The sequence below is a fragment of the Musca autumnalis genome, unplaced genomic scaffold, assembly GCF_047663935.1.
Source record: "Musca autumnalis isolate F117 unplaced genomic scaffold, ASM4766393v1 scaffold_3, whole genome shotgun sequence".
Lineage (NCBI taxonomy): Eukaryota > Metazoa > Arthropoda > Insecta > Diptera > Muscidae > Musca > Musca autumnalis.
The window spans coordinates 110,784,872-110,801,912 of NW_027411866.1; the positions used below are offsets into that span (position 1 = coordinate 110,784,872).

At 35.2% G+C, this 17,041-nt stretch overlaps 1 protein-coding gene across 12 annotated transcripts in view; it reads right to left on the reverse strand.

The window, feature by feature from the left end:
• LOC141397476 (uncharacterized) overlaps positions 1–17,041 on the reverse strand; it is a 655,384-nt gene that overhangs the window by 91,380 nt on the left and 546,963 nt on the right. For all 12 annotated transcript variants that reach the window (XM_073973773.1, XM_073973783.1, XM_073973777.1 and 9 more), the window contains 2 exons: positions 5,193–5,346; positions 4,676–4,799 (listed from right to left, as the gene is read on the reverse strand). In XM_073973773.1, coding sequence (XP_073829874.1) covers positions 4,676–4,799; positions 5,193–5,346 — 278 coding nt within the window. The remainder of the gene's footprint in view (positions 1–4,675; positions 4,800–5,192; positions 5,347–17,041) is intronic.

Here is a 17,041-nt window from a genome sequence, read left to right on the forward strand (position 1 = left end):
CATTTTTGCACTTTTGTGGAGGAGGTAACTGAAGATGTGGACCGATATGGCTTATCTTCGAAGTTGTACTAAGTTTGGACAAAATATTACGAAGGCCAAATTTTGAACCGAGTCTGCAGATCCGTTCAAGAGTTATCTTGCGCTCCAACCACTAAACACGGTGTCATAGGGTTTCTTTTAAACTTTTCAGGCTATTTGCTCAGGAAGTATGGACCTGCCCCAGATGAAACTTGGACCGTCGTATGGGATCCGGTGAATATAAGTTGTTTTAACAAAAATCAAAGCGATTCGAGAGCAGGTCCTAAACTGAACTTTTACGAACTTTTGTGTGGGAGGTACCCGAAGAAGTAGACCGAAGTGGAACCTCACCTAAGTCTGGCAGAAATTTCACGATGTGCAAAGTATGTGTCAAATCGGTTACTCCCTTCAAGAGTTATCGTGCACACAAATTTTGCGAACATTTTTGAACTTTTGTGGGGGAGGTACCGGAGGTACCATCTTCGAACTTAAACTAAGTTTGGACAAAATATTACGAAAGCCAAATTTTGAACGGAATCGGTTGATCCGTTCGAGAGTTATCGTGCGCTCAAGTCAGCTAGACAGACAGACAGACAGACGGACGGAATGGCTGAAATTTGTTATTTAGACTTCGTTGGAGGTATTTAACTTTCCTCTCTATATACATATGTAGGTTTAGGGCCGCGCCTTCATATAGCCCCCATAAAACGGTACTTCCTGATTTTCGGTATTTTGAAAGTTGTTGCCTCAAAATTCCACCGAAATGGCTGAAATTTGGTATTCAGTCTTCGTTGGTGGTGCAAACCCTTTCACCTGAAATTTGTAGGTATAGGCTTACACCTTCATATTGCCCCCGCAAAACTGTATCTCCCGATTTTCGGTATTTTGAAGGTTTTAACTTCAATAGTCCACCGAAATGGCTGAAATTTGGTATTTAGTCTTTCCCTTAGAAATGTGTCGGTACAGGTCCACTCCTTCATATAGCCCCTATAGAACGTTACATCCCAATTTTCGGTACTTTGAAGGTTGTGGCCTCAATATTCAACCGAAATGACTGAAATTTGGTATTCAATGTTCGTTGGTGATGCAAACCCTTTTACGTGAAATTTTTAGGTATAGGTTTACACCTTCACTTTCCCCCCGTAGAACTGTACCTCCCGATTTTCGGTATTTTGAAGGATTTGACTTTAATAGTCCACCGAAATGCCTGAAATTTGGTATTTAGTCTTCACTGGTGGTATAAAACTTTCCCTCCAAAATTTGTCCGTATAGGTCCACGCCTTCATATATACCCCATACAACGGTACCTCCCAGTTTTCGGTATTTTGAAAGTTAGCCACATTGTCTTACCGAATTGGTGGAATTTGGTATTTAGTCTTCTCCATAAATGAAAGGAAACTTATTGTTCATTTTTACTTCAATACAATACATACAAGTTCGGCCGGGCCGAACTTAAGGCCAGTGTTACTTGTTTCGACCAGATTGGATAATTTGGGGTATCAGTGGTCGAAAAATGTGGACAGGAAAGGAAACTCATTATTCAATTTTAGTTCAGAATATTTTATATTGGTGGTTATAAAAAGTTGGGGCTGGCCGAACTAAACAGCTTTTTACTTGTTAATTTTAGGCATTTGGGGTGTCCGTGGTCATAAGAATTGTGGACAGAAAAGAAACTACTTATTCCATTTTAGTTCAAAATATTTAATGGTATAAAAAGTTGGGCCTGGCCGAACATAACGAATTTACGTATGTTTATTCTTTTATTTTAATCATAAATAAGCAAAGTTTTATTCATTTCTACTTCAGGAAATTATTTTTGAAAGAGAAAGTCGAAAAACCATTACCCTTATAAAAATATATCTAAAATACAAAACTTTTAAGGTAATCAAAAACTTTTAAGGTAATCAAATTTGGTTATCTGTAACTTGGAAAAGCTCACAAGATAGAAAATATTGCAATTGAATAAAATAACATATTTTTTATTTTGTAAACCAATTTATATAAGGACAACTATGTGCTGCAAACAGTATCAAATATTCAACTATAGTTTTTTCAACTTATTCCACCAGTACTCTCAAAAATGTGCATAATCTATATTAATAAAAGAGTAAAGTGATTGACTGACTGACTGACTGACTGATTGATTCATCAACGCCCAGACGAAACGGCTGAAGCTACAATCCTGAAATTTTAGGTGTGGATCACTCTTGGTCCGAAGGGGTCAGATAAGGCTGGGTTTTTGGAAATTCGAACTGGAAGGGTACGAAAAGTACTAAAAGGTACTAAATATGGTACCGTTTGTATTTGGCGAACCGGTAGAGCTAGAACTTTGAAATTTGGAATGAAGGTCACTGATTGAGAGTTAGAAAGGTGTACCAAAGGGTTTTTGGAAATTCGTACTATAAGTGTACGAAAAGTACTAAAAGTTACTAAATTTAGTACTATTTGGTATTACGTGAACGGATAGAGCTAAAATCTTGAAATTTGGAATGAAAATCAAGGTTTAGAAGATGAGTTGATATAAGGAGGTGGTTTTGAAAATGTGTACTCATGTGTACGAATAGTACTAAATGGTACTAAATTTTGTACAATTTGAATTTGGGCGAACCGATAAAGTTGGAATTCTGAAATTTGGAATTACTATTACTGTTGGAGCGTAGGTTTGAGATATGGAGGTAGTTTTCCAAATTCGTACATATGGGTACGTAAGGTACTAAATAGTACCAAATAAGGTACAATTTGGATTTGGGGGAACGGATGGAGCTGGAATCCTTAAATTTAGAATTAGGATTACAGTCGGGGTGTAGGAAAGAGGTATTTTGGAAATTCGTACTTTTGGGTACGAAAAGTACTAAATGGTACCAAATTTAAGTGATCGAATAGAGCTGGAATAGTGAAATTTGGAATTAAGATTACTATTGGAGTGTGAGATTGGGATACTTTTGGAAATTCGTACTTATGGCAACGAAAAGTACTAAATGGTACCAAATTTAGTACAATTTGGATTTGGGGGAACGGATGGAGCTGGAATCCTGAAATTTAAAATTAGGATTACAGTCGGGGTGTAGGATAGAGGTAGGTTTGGAAATTCGGACCTATGGGAACAAAAAGTACTAAATGGTACTAAATTTGGATTACGGTGATCTGATGCAGCTGTAATCTTGAAATTTGGAATTAAGATTACTGTTGGCGTGTAGGATTGAGGTAGTTGTAGAAATTCGTACTCATGGGTACGAAAGTACTAAATGGTACCAAAGATAGTACAGTTTGCATTTGGGTGAACGGATATAGCTGGAAACCCGAGATTTGGAATAAGGAGTACTGTTGGAGTGTAGGATTGATAAAGTTTTGGAAATTTGTAGTTATGGGTAGAAAAAGTACTAAATAGTACTAAATTTGGTACAATTTGGATTTCAGTGATAGGATACATTTGGAATCGTGAAATTCGGAATTAAAATTGATGTTGGAGTGTTAATAGAGGTAGGTTTAGAAATTCGTACTATGGATACGAATAGTACTAAATGGTACCAAATTTGGATTTGAGTTATCGGATATATCTGGAATCCTGAAATTCGGAATTAAGCTTATTGTTTGAACATAGCACTGAGGTAGTTTTGAAAATTTGTACTTATGGGTACGAAAAGTACTAAATGGTACTAAATTTGGTACAATTTGGATTTCGGTGATCTGATGTAGCTGCCATCCTCAAGTTTGGAATTAAAATACCTGTTGAATTGTAGGATTGATAAAATTTTGGAAATTTTTACTTATGGGTAGGAAAAGTACTAAATAGTACTAAATTTGGTACAATTTGGATTTCAGCGAACGGATAGAGTTGGAATCAAGAAATTTGGAATTAAGATTACTGTTGGAGTGTAGGATTGAGATATGGAAGTGGTTTTTGAAATTCGTACTTATGAGTACGAAAAGTACTAAATTTGATACTACTTGGATTTGAGCGAACGGTTAGAGCTAGAATCTTGAATTTTGGAGTTAATATTACTGTTGGGGTTAGTTTTGGAAATGCGTACTTAGTTTTGGAAATGCGTACTTACATTTTGTACAATTAGGATTTGGGTGAAATTTAGCTCTCGAATCCTAAAATGTGGAATTAGGTACACTTAGGGGTACGAAATGGTTCCATGTATGGTACAATTTTGTGTTGGATGAACGAATAGATCTGGATTCGTGAGATTTGGAATTAAGATTACTGTTATCATTTGCTTATAACGTCCGATATAAGAAATATGTGCCATAAATATACAAAAAGTTGTAAATGGCACAGGATTTGGTACAATATGCTATTGTGTAAAGGGAATTTTGAAATAATAGGAGGAGGTTCGTATTTATGTGTTTACATGTAAAGTACTAAATAGTTCTATAATTGGTTTTGGGGGAACAGATAGATCTGGAAATGAGGATGGCGGTTTTTGGGTTAGGCCGTATTTGCGCTGACAACCTCAATTAAAATATCTCAAAAAATGTGGATTGCTTTTGATGTGTAGGCGTGACGAAAATCGAACTAAAGTGGTACGTATTAGTACACAAAATGTTTCCACCATTCTATATTATATATTGCTTATTTGTTTTGTATATTTAACGCATACGAAGTAGCGGGCACTTTGCTAGTATGTTATATACTAGTTGTCGTACTTACCTGAAATGTCATCGCTGTATCATCTGTCCATTCGAATTGGCGATTTTTCTCCAATTCAGCACCCAACCAGTAAATCAATTGTGGCGAGTAATCGATTTGGTTGCGGATATTGGATGTTATAAATCTAAGTTTCCACAGTTGTTTTGTTTGAAACCGCACACAAGCAGACACGTCATATCAATATGTGAGCATAGAAAAATATTAAAATAGAGAAAAAACAATTAAGAATTTCCTTTACAAAAGACTTTTTCATTTAAAGCAATGCTATCCAAAAATAGTAAATGGGTTAAGGTTATATTCCCTTTACTTTTAGGGCATAGTTCTAACATTTAAATATAATGGCTAATATAATCACCAATTTTTAATAATAACTGTATGAAAATATTCAAACATATATTGATCGTAAACGGATTTTCCTGGTTTCATTTCCTACTTCAAAATCAATTCAAATCACAGAAAAAACCTTCAATTGCAGAAGTTTTCAATAAAAAACCCCATTGCATTTTCCATCACTCACCTGTGTTCATCTGCCGATGACACTGACGTCAATGAGGCACCCATAGCTCGACACACCTGCTGTGCTGTATTCCAGTCGACTTCAGGATATGAAACAAATAAATAACACGAACCATTGTACGGTTTTAAGCGTTCGTTGGAACATTCAGATGCAGCTGTAAGAAGGAAAAAATGTAGAAAAATAAACCAAATGGAAAACAAAACCAATTGGAATTGAGAAATTCACAAAAAATCATGTTGTATTCCTATTGTTGATATAAACAATATTCAATCACTATTTTGGATTTTTGTGTTCTTGGGTTAACATTTCAAAATAAAAGTTAAAGAATTTGCAAATAAGTATAGTACTGTAATTTCAGCAAAATTATGTTATTTACATCCACCATGCAGTATTTAAGTAATCAAAGTCTATGTGTTTTACAGTAAGGAACAGAAATATACAAGAATGCAAACATTTAAAAACAATTACCCCCATTATTATAAGACTTCTTTTGTTATAGTTTGGATTTACCGAACAGATTAATAGCTTTCCGGTTAATATAAAGTTAAAAGTGATGATAGAATTTCAAGGAGGAGCTTCTTGCATAATAACTTTCAATTCAACAATTAGATTTTTAATGCCTCTAAATTGGTTTATTTTGCGTTTTCAAATCCATCAGATAGTAAAAGAACACATATAATAATGGCCCATAGAATTCTAAGTAACAATTACCATTAAAACTAAGTTGAATTAAAGTTGAATATGCAATAATAGAAAGTGAATAATGCCGATAAATTTTGTAAAGGCAAAAAAAGCTTTGTTTTAGTTCGCAGCAATATTTCAAAAGCTCATTATACATATGTACAGTAGGATGCAGACTTTTCGAATTTTCCCTTTAGCAGGAATGATTTTCCTTTATCAGGCTAAGTTTTATTTCATTTAAATATTGGGAGGGGTCACGCATAAGCCAACTTTACCAAAAATATAATTTTCAACAAAAAAATAGTAAAATAAAATAAAATAATATATAACGAAAAAACTCTTTTTTTTAATAATTTTAATCCAATACAATGTTAGGAATAATTTTCATTATTAAAAGCTCCATTTTAAGCTTAAAGCCATATTAATCAGAGGGCAAACAGTTAGTTTTTAAAGGGCCTGTAAAAGTGCTGAATAATGTGTATGATTGGGATATGAAGGTAGTTTTGGAAATTCCTATTTATATGTCCGAAAAGTGGTAAATGGAAATAAATTTGGAACCACTTTGTATTTGCCAAAATATAGGTTTGGATTCTGAATTTTAATGTTGGAATCACTGTTATTGTGTAGAATGAAGATAACAAAGAAATTTCCAATTTACAAAAAGTACTTAAATATGATATTTGGTGTAGTGAGAGAGCTGGAATTCTGAATTTTGGGATTATGGTCAGTGTTGATGTGCAAATCACAATTAATAACGCTCATATCTCAACCAATTTTTGTCCCATAGAATCGTTTTTTTGTAAAATATACTATTCTACTTGTACTTTATAAAAAGCCTACAAAAATTTTTTCGATTTGTAAAATTTGCATGTGGCGATAAACCCTTAACACCTCAGCGATATCTGAATGTCCTGCAAGTAGAACGGACTCATCCAACTGCAGTACAGATAGTCCTTCGAAGGATGACAGTGCAGTTTCAACGAGCAAAAGGTGGCTAAACCCAACAGGCAAGACGCTTTGTTATAAGCAAGATGCTTTGTTATAAACTAAAAACTGTCGTCCCACAAAGCAGCAACCGTGTGCCACCAGCTTTCCGTGGAGCGCATTGAAATTCCAACCCCATGTCAGTCGGGGACCCTTATGGCTATCTATAAGAAATATGCTTGGAAGGATCACTTGGTAAGCACACTTTATGAAATTAATCAAAAGGTGAGAAAGCTCAAACAATCGCAGAATGTGCTAGATGCCTTAAACTGTGCTCGGCTGAAAGATCACATGGTTCTTCGCTAAATCTTCATCGGTCGAATAAATCACCAATAATAAAAGATGATTGGGATTCAGCATTGATAAAACTTAAAAGAAACATTGAAAAATCGGATGGTACAGTCCATCTTATATGGAGGCTATACCAAAAGGTGGCCCTATGACTACATATTTTATTGCAGACATTTTTAACTACTAGGCACACTAAATGCCAAATAACAGCCAAAACCGATAAGGAAGATAAAATAACTTCAAAATACCTGAAATTGGACCTATACCCAAAAGTGGACCTATATAGGTTTTTTGTGAAATTGTTATCTTACCTCTGGAAACACAAAATCCCAAATTACAACCAAACCCGCAGTCATACGGGACTATTTCCTTCACAATTCCTTAAAGTCGCGTGTCGCGTTATACGGTGTGTTATATGATGGCAATACTAAAAAGTGGGCCTAGCTCTACGCACCTTGGTGTCGTAAGTTATGAATGATACCAAACAACGGTCCTGACCGGCTCTAACATGGCAAAACCAAGGACTTATCTAGGACCCTCTTTCATCTCAAGTGGACACTGATCTCACAGAGCAACCCTGCATTCAGTAGCAACGAAGCGTGAAAGAAACTTATCGGAAGAAGAGGAAAGAGGAGAAGCATATTTTCAGGAGAAAAAAGAAGAAGCAAGAAAAACGTGAGCGTGAGAAACTCGAACGTGAGCGTGAGAATTTAGTAACTGGTACCGATAGCGTACTGAGGATTTGGAAGGATCAGTTTATAAAGCTCTTGGTATCGAATATGGGCGGCGATGAAAATACTCAAGAACCAATCGGAAATGACAACGTTAATGTCTACCACCTAGCTAAAGCGAAGCGGCTGAAAAACAATAAAGGAGCTTATGTACTTCCCGCGAAATGTTGAAACCAGTTAATTGCGGAATTTTCTGTCGAGCACACTGTGTGAACGTCTAAAACCCATGGTCAATAAAATAATCGGGTCATACAAACGCGGTTTTAGGCCTGGTAAATCGACAATTAACTAAATCTTCACACTGCGCAAATTACGGGAGAAGACACATGAATGACAGATCGACACATACCACCTGTTCGTCGACTATACGACTGTCGGCATTTGGCATTTCCGCAAAACTAATGCGACTACGCAGGATGACACAAGATCAGCAGTTAAAATAGGAAAGAACATCTCCGAGCCTTTTAATACAAAACGAGGTTTCAAACAAGGTGGCAGTCTATCGTGTTACATATTTAACATCTTACTGGAAAAGTTATAAGGCCGGAGAAAACAGCGTGATACACAATAAAGATATAATGTTACTGGTCTACGCAAATGACATAATGGAAAAAGAGTCTGCCAAAGTGGGTCTGGCAGTCAACGGCGATTAGACGAAGTTTATGTTGTCAACACGCAAGTTGTCCAGTAGACTCGGACCAACTGTGGATATTGGTAATTACGATTTTGAGGTAGTAAATGACTTTACTTACCTTGGTACCGCCATAAATAACAACAAAGTAGAATATATGGAAAAACAAAATTATATTCTGCAAAGACGACTAAACCGTTCGAATATTGTTATAAGGGGTATTCCCCGGGGTATGGCAGATATCTCCCAGGCAGTCCTATCCATTTTCGACCTTTGCAATGTGAACTTGAGTGTAGCTGACATTCAACATTGTTGTTATTTTGAAAATGGGAAGTCTGTGCTAGTTAAACTCAATTCTGTGCTGACCAGGGATATTATAATGGCAAATTATCATCGCCGACACCCAATTTTACTCAGAGATGTTATAGGAGGAAACATGCAATCTCGTGTGTACTTGTTCGATCATCTTACTCCTAATGCTGTAGAGCTGGTAAATGCTTGTCGCAAGCTTATTGACAAAGATGTTGCAACATGGTACAAAATAATTAATGGTGATAACCCGTGTGCTAGAGTCACGTTTGCTAATGGTGGAATTAAGACTATTAATTTACGTGATTGTACACAAATTCTCCGTGAGTTGGATGAATCAGGCGAGCATTAAGCGAACGCAAATGTTATGAAATCAGCTGCTGCGTAATCAAGGTGCCCGTTTATGGAGTAGTGGCTCTCAAAATATTTATGAAGATGTTTTGCAATTCCGTTTTAATTGATTTTGCTGGGGATCCCCTTTGTATTGCGTTAAGAATCAATATTTTAATTTTTTTTTTAAGCATTCAATAGTGTTTTGCGTATTTTTGGTTCCCCAATTTAATTTATATTTTTCTATTTTTGTTATCATGGATGCTAATATTGGTCCAATTATAAGTAGTTCATCTTTTTTTAGAAATGTTCTTCGGCCTTATGAAAATCAGTTGTCATTTGGACACTTAAATTGTCAAAGTATCCGACCTTCAGCTAATAACTTAAAAATCAATGACTTGTGTAGCCTAATTGGTGAGAGTGGTCTTGATTTATTTGCTGTCTCAGAGTCTTGGTTGAAGAGTTGTGTCTCCTCCAAGACAATTTCCATACCTGCGTACACCCTTATACGAAATGATCGACCGAATTCTAGAGGAGGTGGGGTAGGGATTTATGTTTTAAAGCGTCTAAAATTTAAAGTTGTTTATCGATCACCAAACTATGGTGTAAGCGAGTCTCTGTTTATTGAAGTAGATAATGGATTTGTTAAAACTCTTTTTGGCGTTGTTTATTTGCCACATGGCAACGTTGATGTTTTTGAGGAATCTCATTGCGACCTTTTTGCAAGGTATTCTAATATTATAGTTGTAGGTGATTTCAACTATAATTTATTTGATTCTACGAAATCAAGGAGAATGAGGGAAATATCATTGAGATTAGGACTTACCATATCTCATAATTCTCTTCCTACCCATTTCGATATATCTCACACATCGACTTCTTTAATTGACTTTATGCTTTTTAGTCGCCCCACGTTGTTGAGGCATTACTCTCAGCTACAATGCCCTTCCATTTCCCATCATGCCCTTATTTTTGCATCGATGGATTTTTTTGTTTTTCCTCAAGAGCAACACTTTGAATATCGCGATTTTAACCAAATAGATTGGGACAGCTTATTCCGGTATTTATCCAGCGTCTCAATTGATAATGCTTTTTTGTCGGCTGATGTTAATTCTCAAATACATGCGCTAAATAGTGTCATAAACGATTTATATTCGTTTGTTCCCACGGTTTGTCGTCGTATCAATTGTCGTTTAGACTCTTGGTTAAAATCCAGGGAAATTGTATTTTCACGCTCTTTGCGCGACATTGCGTATGGTGAATATCTGAGACATCCAACTAGAGACAGTTGGAAAGTTTTTTGTACCTATAGGAATAGGGCGAAGTCTGTATTAAGGAAGGAAAGGCGGAAATTCTATACTAGTATGTTTAACGGTTTAGATTGCTCTCAAATATGGAAAAAGTTGCGGAGTAGTGGTTGTTTGGACGATGACTCTGACTCGGAGGAGTCTCCGGTCAACGTTGAAGATCTAAATGATTTCTTCATACAACCATCTTCTACAGTGGATTCGGGTCCTTTGGATCTTACTGGGTATAATGGTCAAGGTTATTCTTTTTCATTCAGTTGTGTGTTTGAGGAGGACGTTATTCGTGCTTTGGGTGCTGTCAAGTCTAATGCGGTGGGTTCGGACGGTATCCCTGTCAAATTTTTGCAGCTTATTTTCCCTTATTTGTCTGCTTACTTTCTGAATTTTTTTAATACGATTTTCACGACGTCAACATATCCTTCTTGTTGGAAAAGCGCCAGGGTTGTTCCCATTCCCAAAAATAAGGGACCTTTCGCTATGGACAATTTGCGTCCAATCAGCATACTACCAGCACTTTCTAAGGTGGCAGAGCACTTAATGAAGTACCAAATTTCGGACTACATTGAAGGAAACAAGATTTTAAATAATTTTCAGTATGGCTTCAGGCGTGGACATAGTACCACTGCCCATTTACTTCATCTTACTGACACAATTAGGGAGGCTGTTGATGCTGGTAGTTTTGGTGTTTTGGTAGCTCTTGATCTATCGAAAGCTTTCGATAGGGTAGATTACCAACTTTTGATTAAGAAATTGAAAGAGAATTTTCATTTTAGTAGTTCAGCGTGTAAATTAATTTACTCCTATATTTCCGAACGTTCGCAGTGTGTTCACTATAATGGTGTTTATTCCAGTGAGAGGCTGATTAGCAGTGGTGTTCCCCAAGGATCTGTCTTGGGACCACTTCTTTTTATAATGTATATTAATGACATACCTAATTGTATAATTACTGATAACTGTTTTCCCTTTTTTTATGCGGATGACATGCACTTGTTTTTTAGAAACAACGTTATTACTGACTTAGAATCTGATATTAATTACACATTAGAGTCTATAAGCCGTTGGCTGGCCTCGAATAATTTCACAGTTAATGTAGGAAAATCGAAATCTATGCTATTTAAGCCTATGAGAAGTGCATATCCAGATATTTACGTATGCATGAACGGATCTAATATAGAACTTGTGGATGAAATGACGTGTTTAGGCTGTATTCTTGATGATAGACTTAACTTTTCCAACCATATTCAATTTCTTTATTCTGGTGTAGTATCCACCTTGCGCAAGTTGTACTGTAGCAATTTGTATTTGCCGCAATTTATTCGGAAACGTCTTGCATTTGCTTTGCTCATGTCTCGTGTGTCATATTGTATTGAGATAGTTTCTGGCACTTGCCAGGACAATCTAAGAAAGATTGAGAGGTTGTATAACATGATTTTGCGTTTTGTTTTTAAGTTAAAGCGTTATGATCATGTCTCCAGCTACTCACTGCATTTTTTGGGAGTTCCCTTTAACACATATGTTGAACAACGTTTATTGAAAATGTTTTATTCTATAGTCCACACTAATTGCCCTGAGTTGTTGCGCATCAAGTTCATTTTTTCGCGTTCAAATCGCCAAAAACAACTTATATTTCCTCACTTTTCTTCCATGATTTTCGAGCGGTCGTTCATTGTAAGGGTAGCACGGATATGGAACCAACTTCCCGTGCTATTACGTACTTTCGCAATTCCTGTCCATATATTTGCAAGAAAATATGCTGAATTTGCCCTTAATCGAATTTAATTTACTGTTTGATTAACAGTGTTACCAGAGTAGTTCTTATAATATAAGATAAAATTCATATAAGATAAAATTCATTGCATTTTTTATTACGTTGTAATAATCATTCTGATATTACTTATACATTTTAGTCCGGTCAAAATAGACATTGAAATAGCAAAAATTCCCACAAAGCTGAATTTTGGTGGAGAGCTAGGGTTTGCCATTAGAAGCAACGTCCTAAAAGTCCCCATCGATCCCATGTGTGCAAAAAAAATTATTCGGGGTCAAAGGTCAAATTTTAAGGGTTTTTTGGTTTACGGATTTATTTTTTGATAACGGTTGATCAAATCAAAAAGTGACTAAAGTAAATATTGTAGACAGAAAAATTATCTATAAGTTTGACCTTTATAATTTTTTTCCTAGAAGGAACCATTCTTGAGATATAGCTGTTCTAAAAAACACATGATTTTTGTGCACTTATAAGGGAAATATGCACATATTCAGACGAACCGCCTAAAATAAGCGAAGTAATCGGGTCTGTCCCCCAAAAATATATATATTTTCTTGAAGAGCGAGATTATAGCTATCTTCTAAAAAAAATTCCAACAAAATCGGAGCTTGTTTAGTAGAGTTATTCAATGTTAGAGTCATTTTATGCAAAAATAGCCCATTTAACCCACATGTGTAATCGAAAGCCCAAAGGGAACGACCCCAACGAAAACTCTCCGATTTTTTTCAAGTTTTGTTCGAAGGTAGGGTTTGTTGCGCTGATTACGGAAATTTATAATTTTCAACGGTTGCGGATCCGGTTCGCCGGTTATTAGACCCGAAAGGCCAAATTTAAAAACCGGGTTAGACCCGGATCTACTGAACCGATTACTGCAAAGTGGATATCGTTTGAAAGCTTACGGAAGTATTTAACACATAGTGTCGTTACTTTAACCGGTTCGCCTCATAATGTACTTACGCGGCTAATTTTTTATTTGACTTTTAGATCTAGATATCTCGAAAATGGTAAGTCTTTTTTAAGAATCATAAAGACCAATCTTGTAGACAATTATTGAATCTACAACTTTTACTTTAGCGGGCTTTTGCTAAGTATTACCTTTTTTGAGAAAAATTAAAAAAACTGAATAATGCCTCCAAAAATGACCTTTGACCCCGAATAACTTGTTTTGCACACATGGGATCGATGGGGACTTTTAGGACGTTGCTTCTAATGGCTAACCCTAGCTCTCCACCAAAATTCAGCTTTGTGGGAATTTTTGCTATTTCCCCCTTATACGCATGTCTATTTTGACCGGACTATTTGGGGAACCACTATTTATGCCTTTTGCATTGTTTTTAGGTTTATAATTAATTTTGTATTACGAATTTAATATTGTTATAGTAGTTGCTATTTAAATGGTTAAGTATATTGTAATGTAAATTATGTTGGCTACGTTTAGCTTATGCATTACTATGTATGAAATAAATGAAATGAAATGAAAAAATAAAACTAACAACATTAGTTCTGTTTTAGAGAAAAATTCTTCGAAAGATTTATGGATCCATGAACCACGAACTATACCAGCCTACCGATATCGATATAGTAAAACGGCAGTGCCATGTCAGCAGTATGGGAAAAGATGCCCCCGCCAGAAAGGCGTTTGAATACGAGCCAGTCCACGGTATGCTTCCAAAGGAAAGGCCAAATCTCCGATGGAAAGGCCAAGTTAAAGTAAATATCACGAAAAATGGCTTCCAAAATTGGAGAAGTAAAGCAGCAGATCGGTGCATTGGGAAATCTATTCTTAGTTCGGCTTGTGGAGCAAGATCTTCTGTTTTGTATAAAACTATTTAAGTATGTAAGTTCTACGCACCTACAATAGATTTGACCAAAATTGTATCCACCTACTTTAATCCGTTCTGATGCTAGAGTTTTTCTACAGACGGACATGGATATATCGTATTAAGTAACGAAAAATTACATGAGATTAAAACACCACTCTACGGATATGGCACAATTTCTCAAACAAAGATGACGATGTTAACTAATACTACCTAAGGATTTGAAATGAGAATCTTAGTACAGAGCCAATTCCTTACGACGATATTCCTCACCTTAATGGCCAAATGTGGACCCATAATACATTTCACTAAAAGTTTTGGTCTAGACTCTGAGTTTCCTATTAAAACATTTTACCAATTTTTTAGTATTTGTAAAATAGCTTTAATCAAGAAATAAATCATGTGTAGAACAATTGAGGAGTGGTTCACTATTCAATGATATCTCCTCGGTTGAACAATGTGTTGGTGACATTAAAATATTTCAAATCGCTATGATTCACTACATGTGAGCCACGCGAAAACTTGGACATAGGACTGCAATATTTTTATTAGAGTATTTTCAAGTCCCTGCAACCCATACTGATACGAATTTCAGTTCGATATAACATCTAGAAGTATTTTTTCGCACCTTCCCTGTGAAGCGGTAACATATTTTTGTACTATCAGTGGTTTGCTGACATTAAATTCAATCCGTGAATTTGAATTGTGAGTTTGGAATTCTTTCTAGTTCGGTTTAGTTCTCTTCTTAGTTCTGTCCGTAAAATCACCATCAATTTACTAATTAGTTCTAAATCGAAAGTTAAAGTAAATAAACCCGAGTCTATAATTTTATGAACTTTTACTTGATAAATGCTTACAATAATCACTCGTCTTAATCTTCCTTATATTCATTAAGTCATAAATTTTTCTCAGTTCGTTTTTTGTACTCATCCAATTATGTTTAATAAAGTTAATATTTTTCAATTCCCAAGTAGTGTACGTATGTCATCATGTAAAAAGTACATACGTATTATTGATCTCATAAGCCAGCTGCAACATGCCCTTCGCAATATTTGTAGTTGATAAATTACATTAAAGTTCATATTAATCGTCCTGGGAAAAAACTCGATATGTTCTTTAGCGTACATGACATGCAACCAGCAGCTGCTGTGTTTCAATATTTTTTATTAATTGCATTAATTTATTTATTATTTGCTTTTGTGCTCTCGTTTATCGGTGAAGCAGTTGCTGTTATTACTTTAATATAAATATTGGTTTATTTGTTCTTCCATTTACAGTTTGAATGCCACAAAATCTACTTAAAATGTAAAATTTTGATGTAATTACAAGCGAACAACCACTTTAACAAAAATAACAATTAATCAATAAATAATAAATTAAATTTTAAATCGTTTTAATACAAATATATGTTTATTTTCATAGTAAGAGTAGGGTTAAATATGGAAATTGTATTTATTTATAATTATTACCGGCATATTTACATGCATGCAGTTGTTTTTTGTTCAGCATTAAATATTGCAAAAGTGTAAACGATACATTTATATAAAACACATAACATTTAGAATAATGAAATATGAACAAATTTTGCAGATACCTACTGTATCCATGATGGGAGGTTTTTCTAAGAAAACAAATTAACTAATTTATTAGAGAGGTATTAATTTTGTTGGTTGAATCGAATTAAATTTTGTAGGATGATATTGCAGTGAAAATTGTTTTACCGTTTCACATATGGTTCACGCTTTGCAAGATTTTATGTATAACATCCCTGCTAACATTTGCTATCTGTTTCTTGTCCAATAAGTTACTTGAATACGATTGCACCAACGAATGCGATTGTCGCATTCATATCCAAAAAGATCCAACTCTCGGGAAGAACTGTTCCACTCATTATATACTTTTTGTGAGTGTCTCATTTGAAACTGCAGAAAATGTATTAAAACGATAATATGGATAAGCATGTTCGCTTCGCAGCCTGAATGCCCGGGTTCGATTCCCAGACCAGCCGACATATTTTTAAAGGACACAATTAATGTAGGCTAAAAGACATACATATGTACGTTGATAAAATAATAAATATAATAATAAAAAATTACTAAATAAAAAAGAAAAATAATTTTTTTTTATTATTTAATTCTTTATATTATCCACGTATGTTTTAGAAATACTCAGGAATTGTCGCTTATGTTAATTTTGCCATCTGAAAAATGTGATGTCGCCGGACCTGGTAATCGTACCCCGGACATTCAGTTTGCAAAGCGAGCATGCTTACCATTGCACCACCTCGCCTATAATCCTTTACCGACAAATGTCTTATTTGTTCAATTTACTACAATTCTAAAAATACTTGATTTAGACAGAAAAGAGATTGTTCTGTCTAAATCAAGTAACCAAAAAGTTCCTGCACTCAAAATGAAAATTAGTTAGTCGTAATATGGTCATAGATTTGTTACTGTTATTTGCCTGCATTTCTCTGCATTACAGTTTGCAAGCTCTTTCCAGTGTAATTTGTTTTTGTATAACAATAGGAGTCGTATTTTTATCTAAATGCCAGTCCACACATGGTGACTGGGTACGATGCAAATGAGATAATAATGTAATTGTTATTGTATATTAGACATTTGTCGCATTTTTACAGAAAAAGAGTCACTAAAACGTCACGCATTGCTGAGAGAAGATAAAACTCACTTCAAAATGCTGGCAGGGATTCAAACAGTGAAGAAGATGATTTTAGATAATAGTCGAATCAATATCGAAAAGGTTTCTGGTAAAATTGGCATATCGTTCGGCTCATACCAACTAAGGTTTACGGATTTTTTAGACACGAAGATTGTTCCAAAATTGCTCAATTTTGAAGAGGAATGAGAAAGGATCGCACCAGAGGTGGAGGTGGGAGTTTAGCTTTCCTATTACACCAGTCTGTTCAATACAGACCTATCTCGCTTGAGCCTGACCCAGGTTACAAGCACAAGGCCGCTTTTGGCATGTCATAACCGT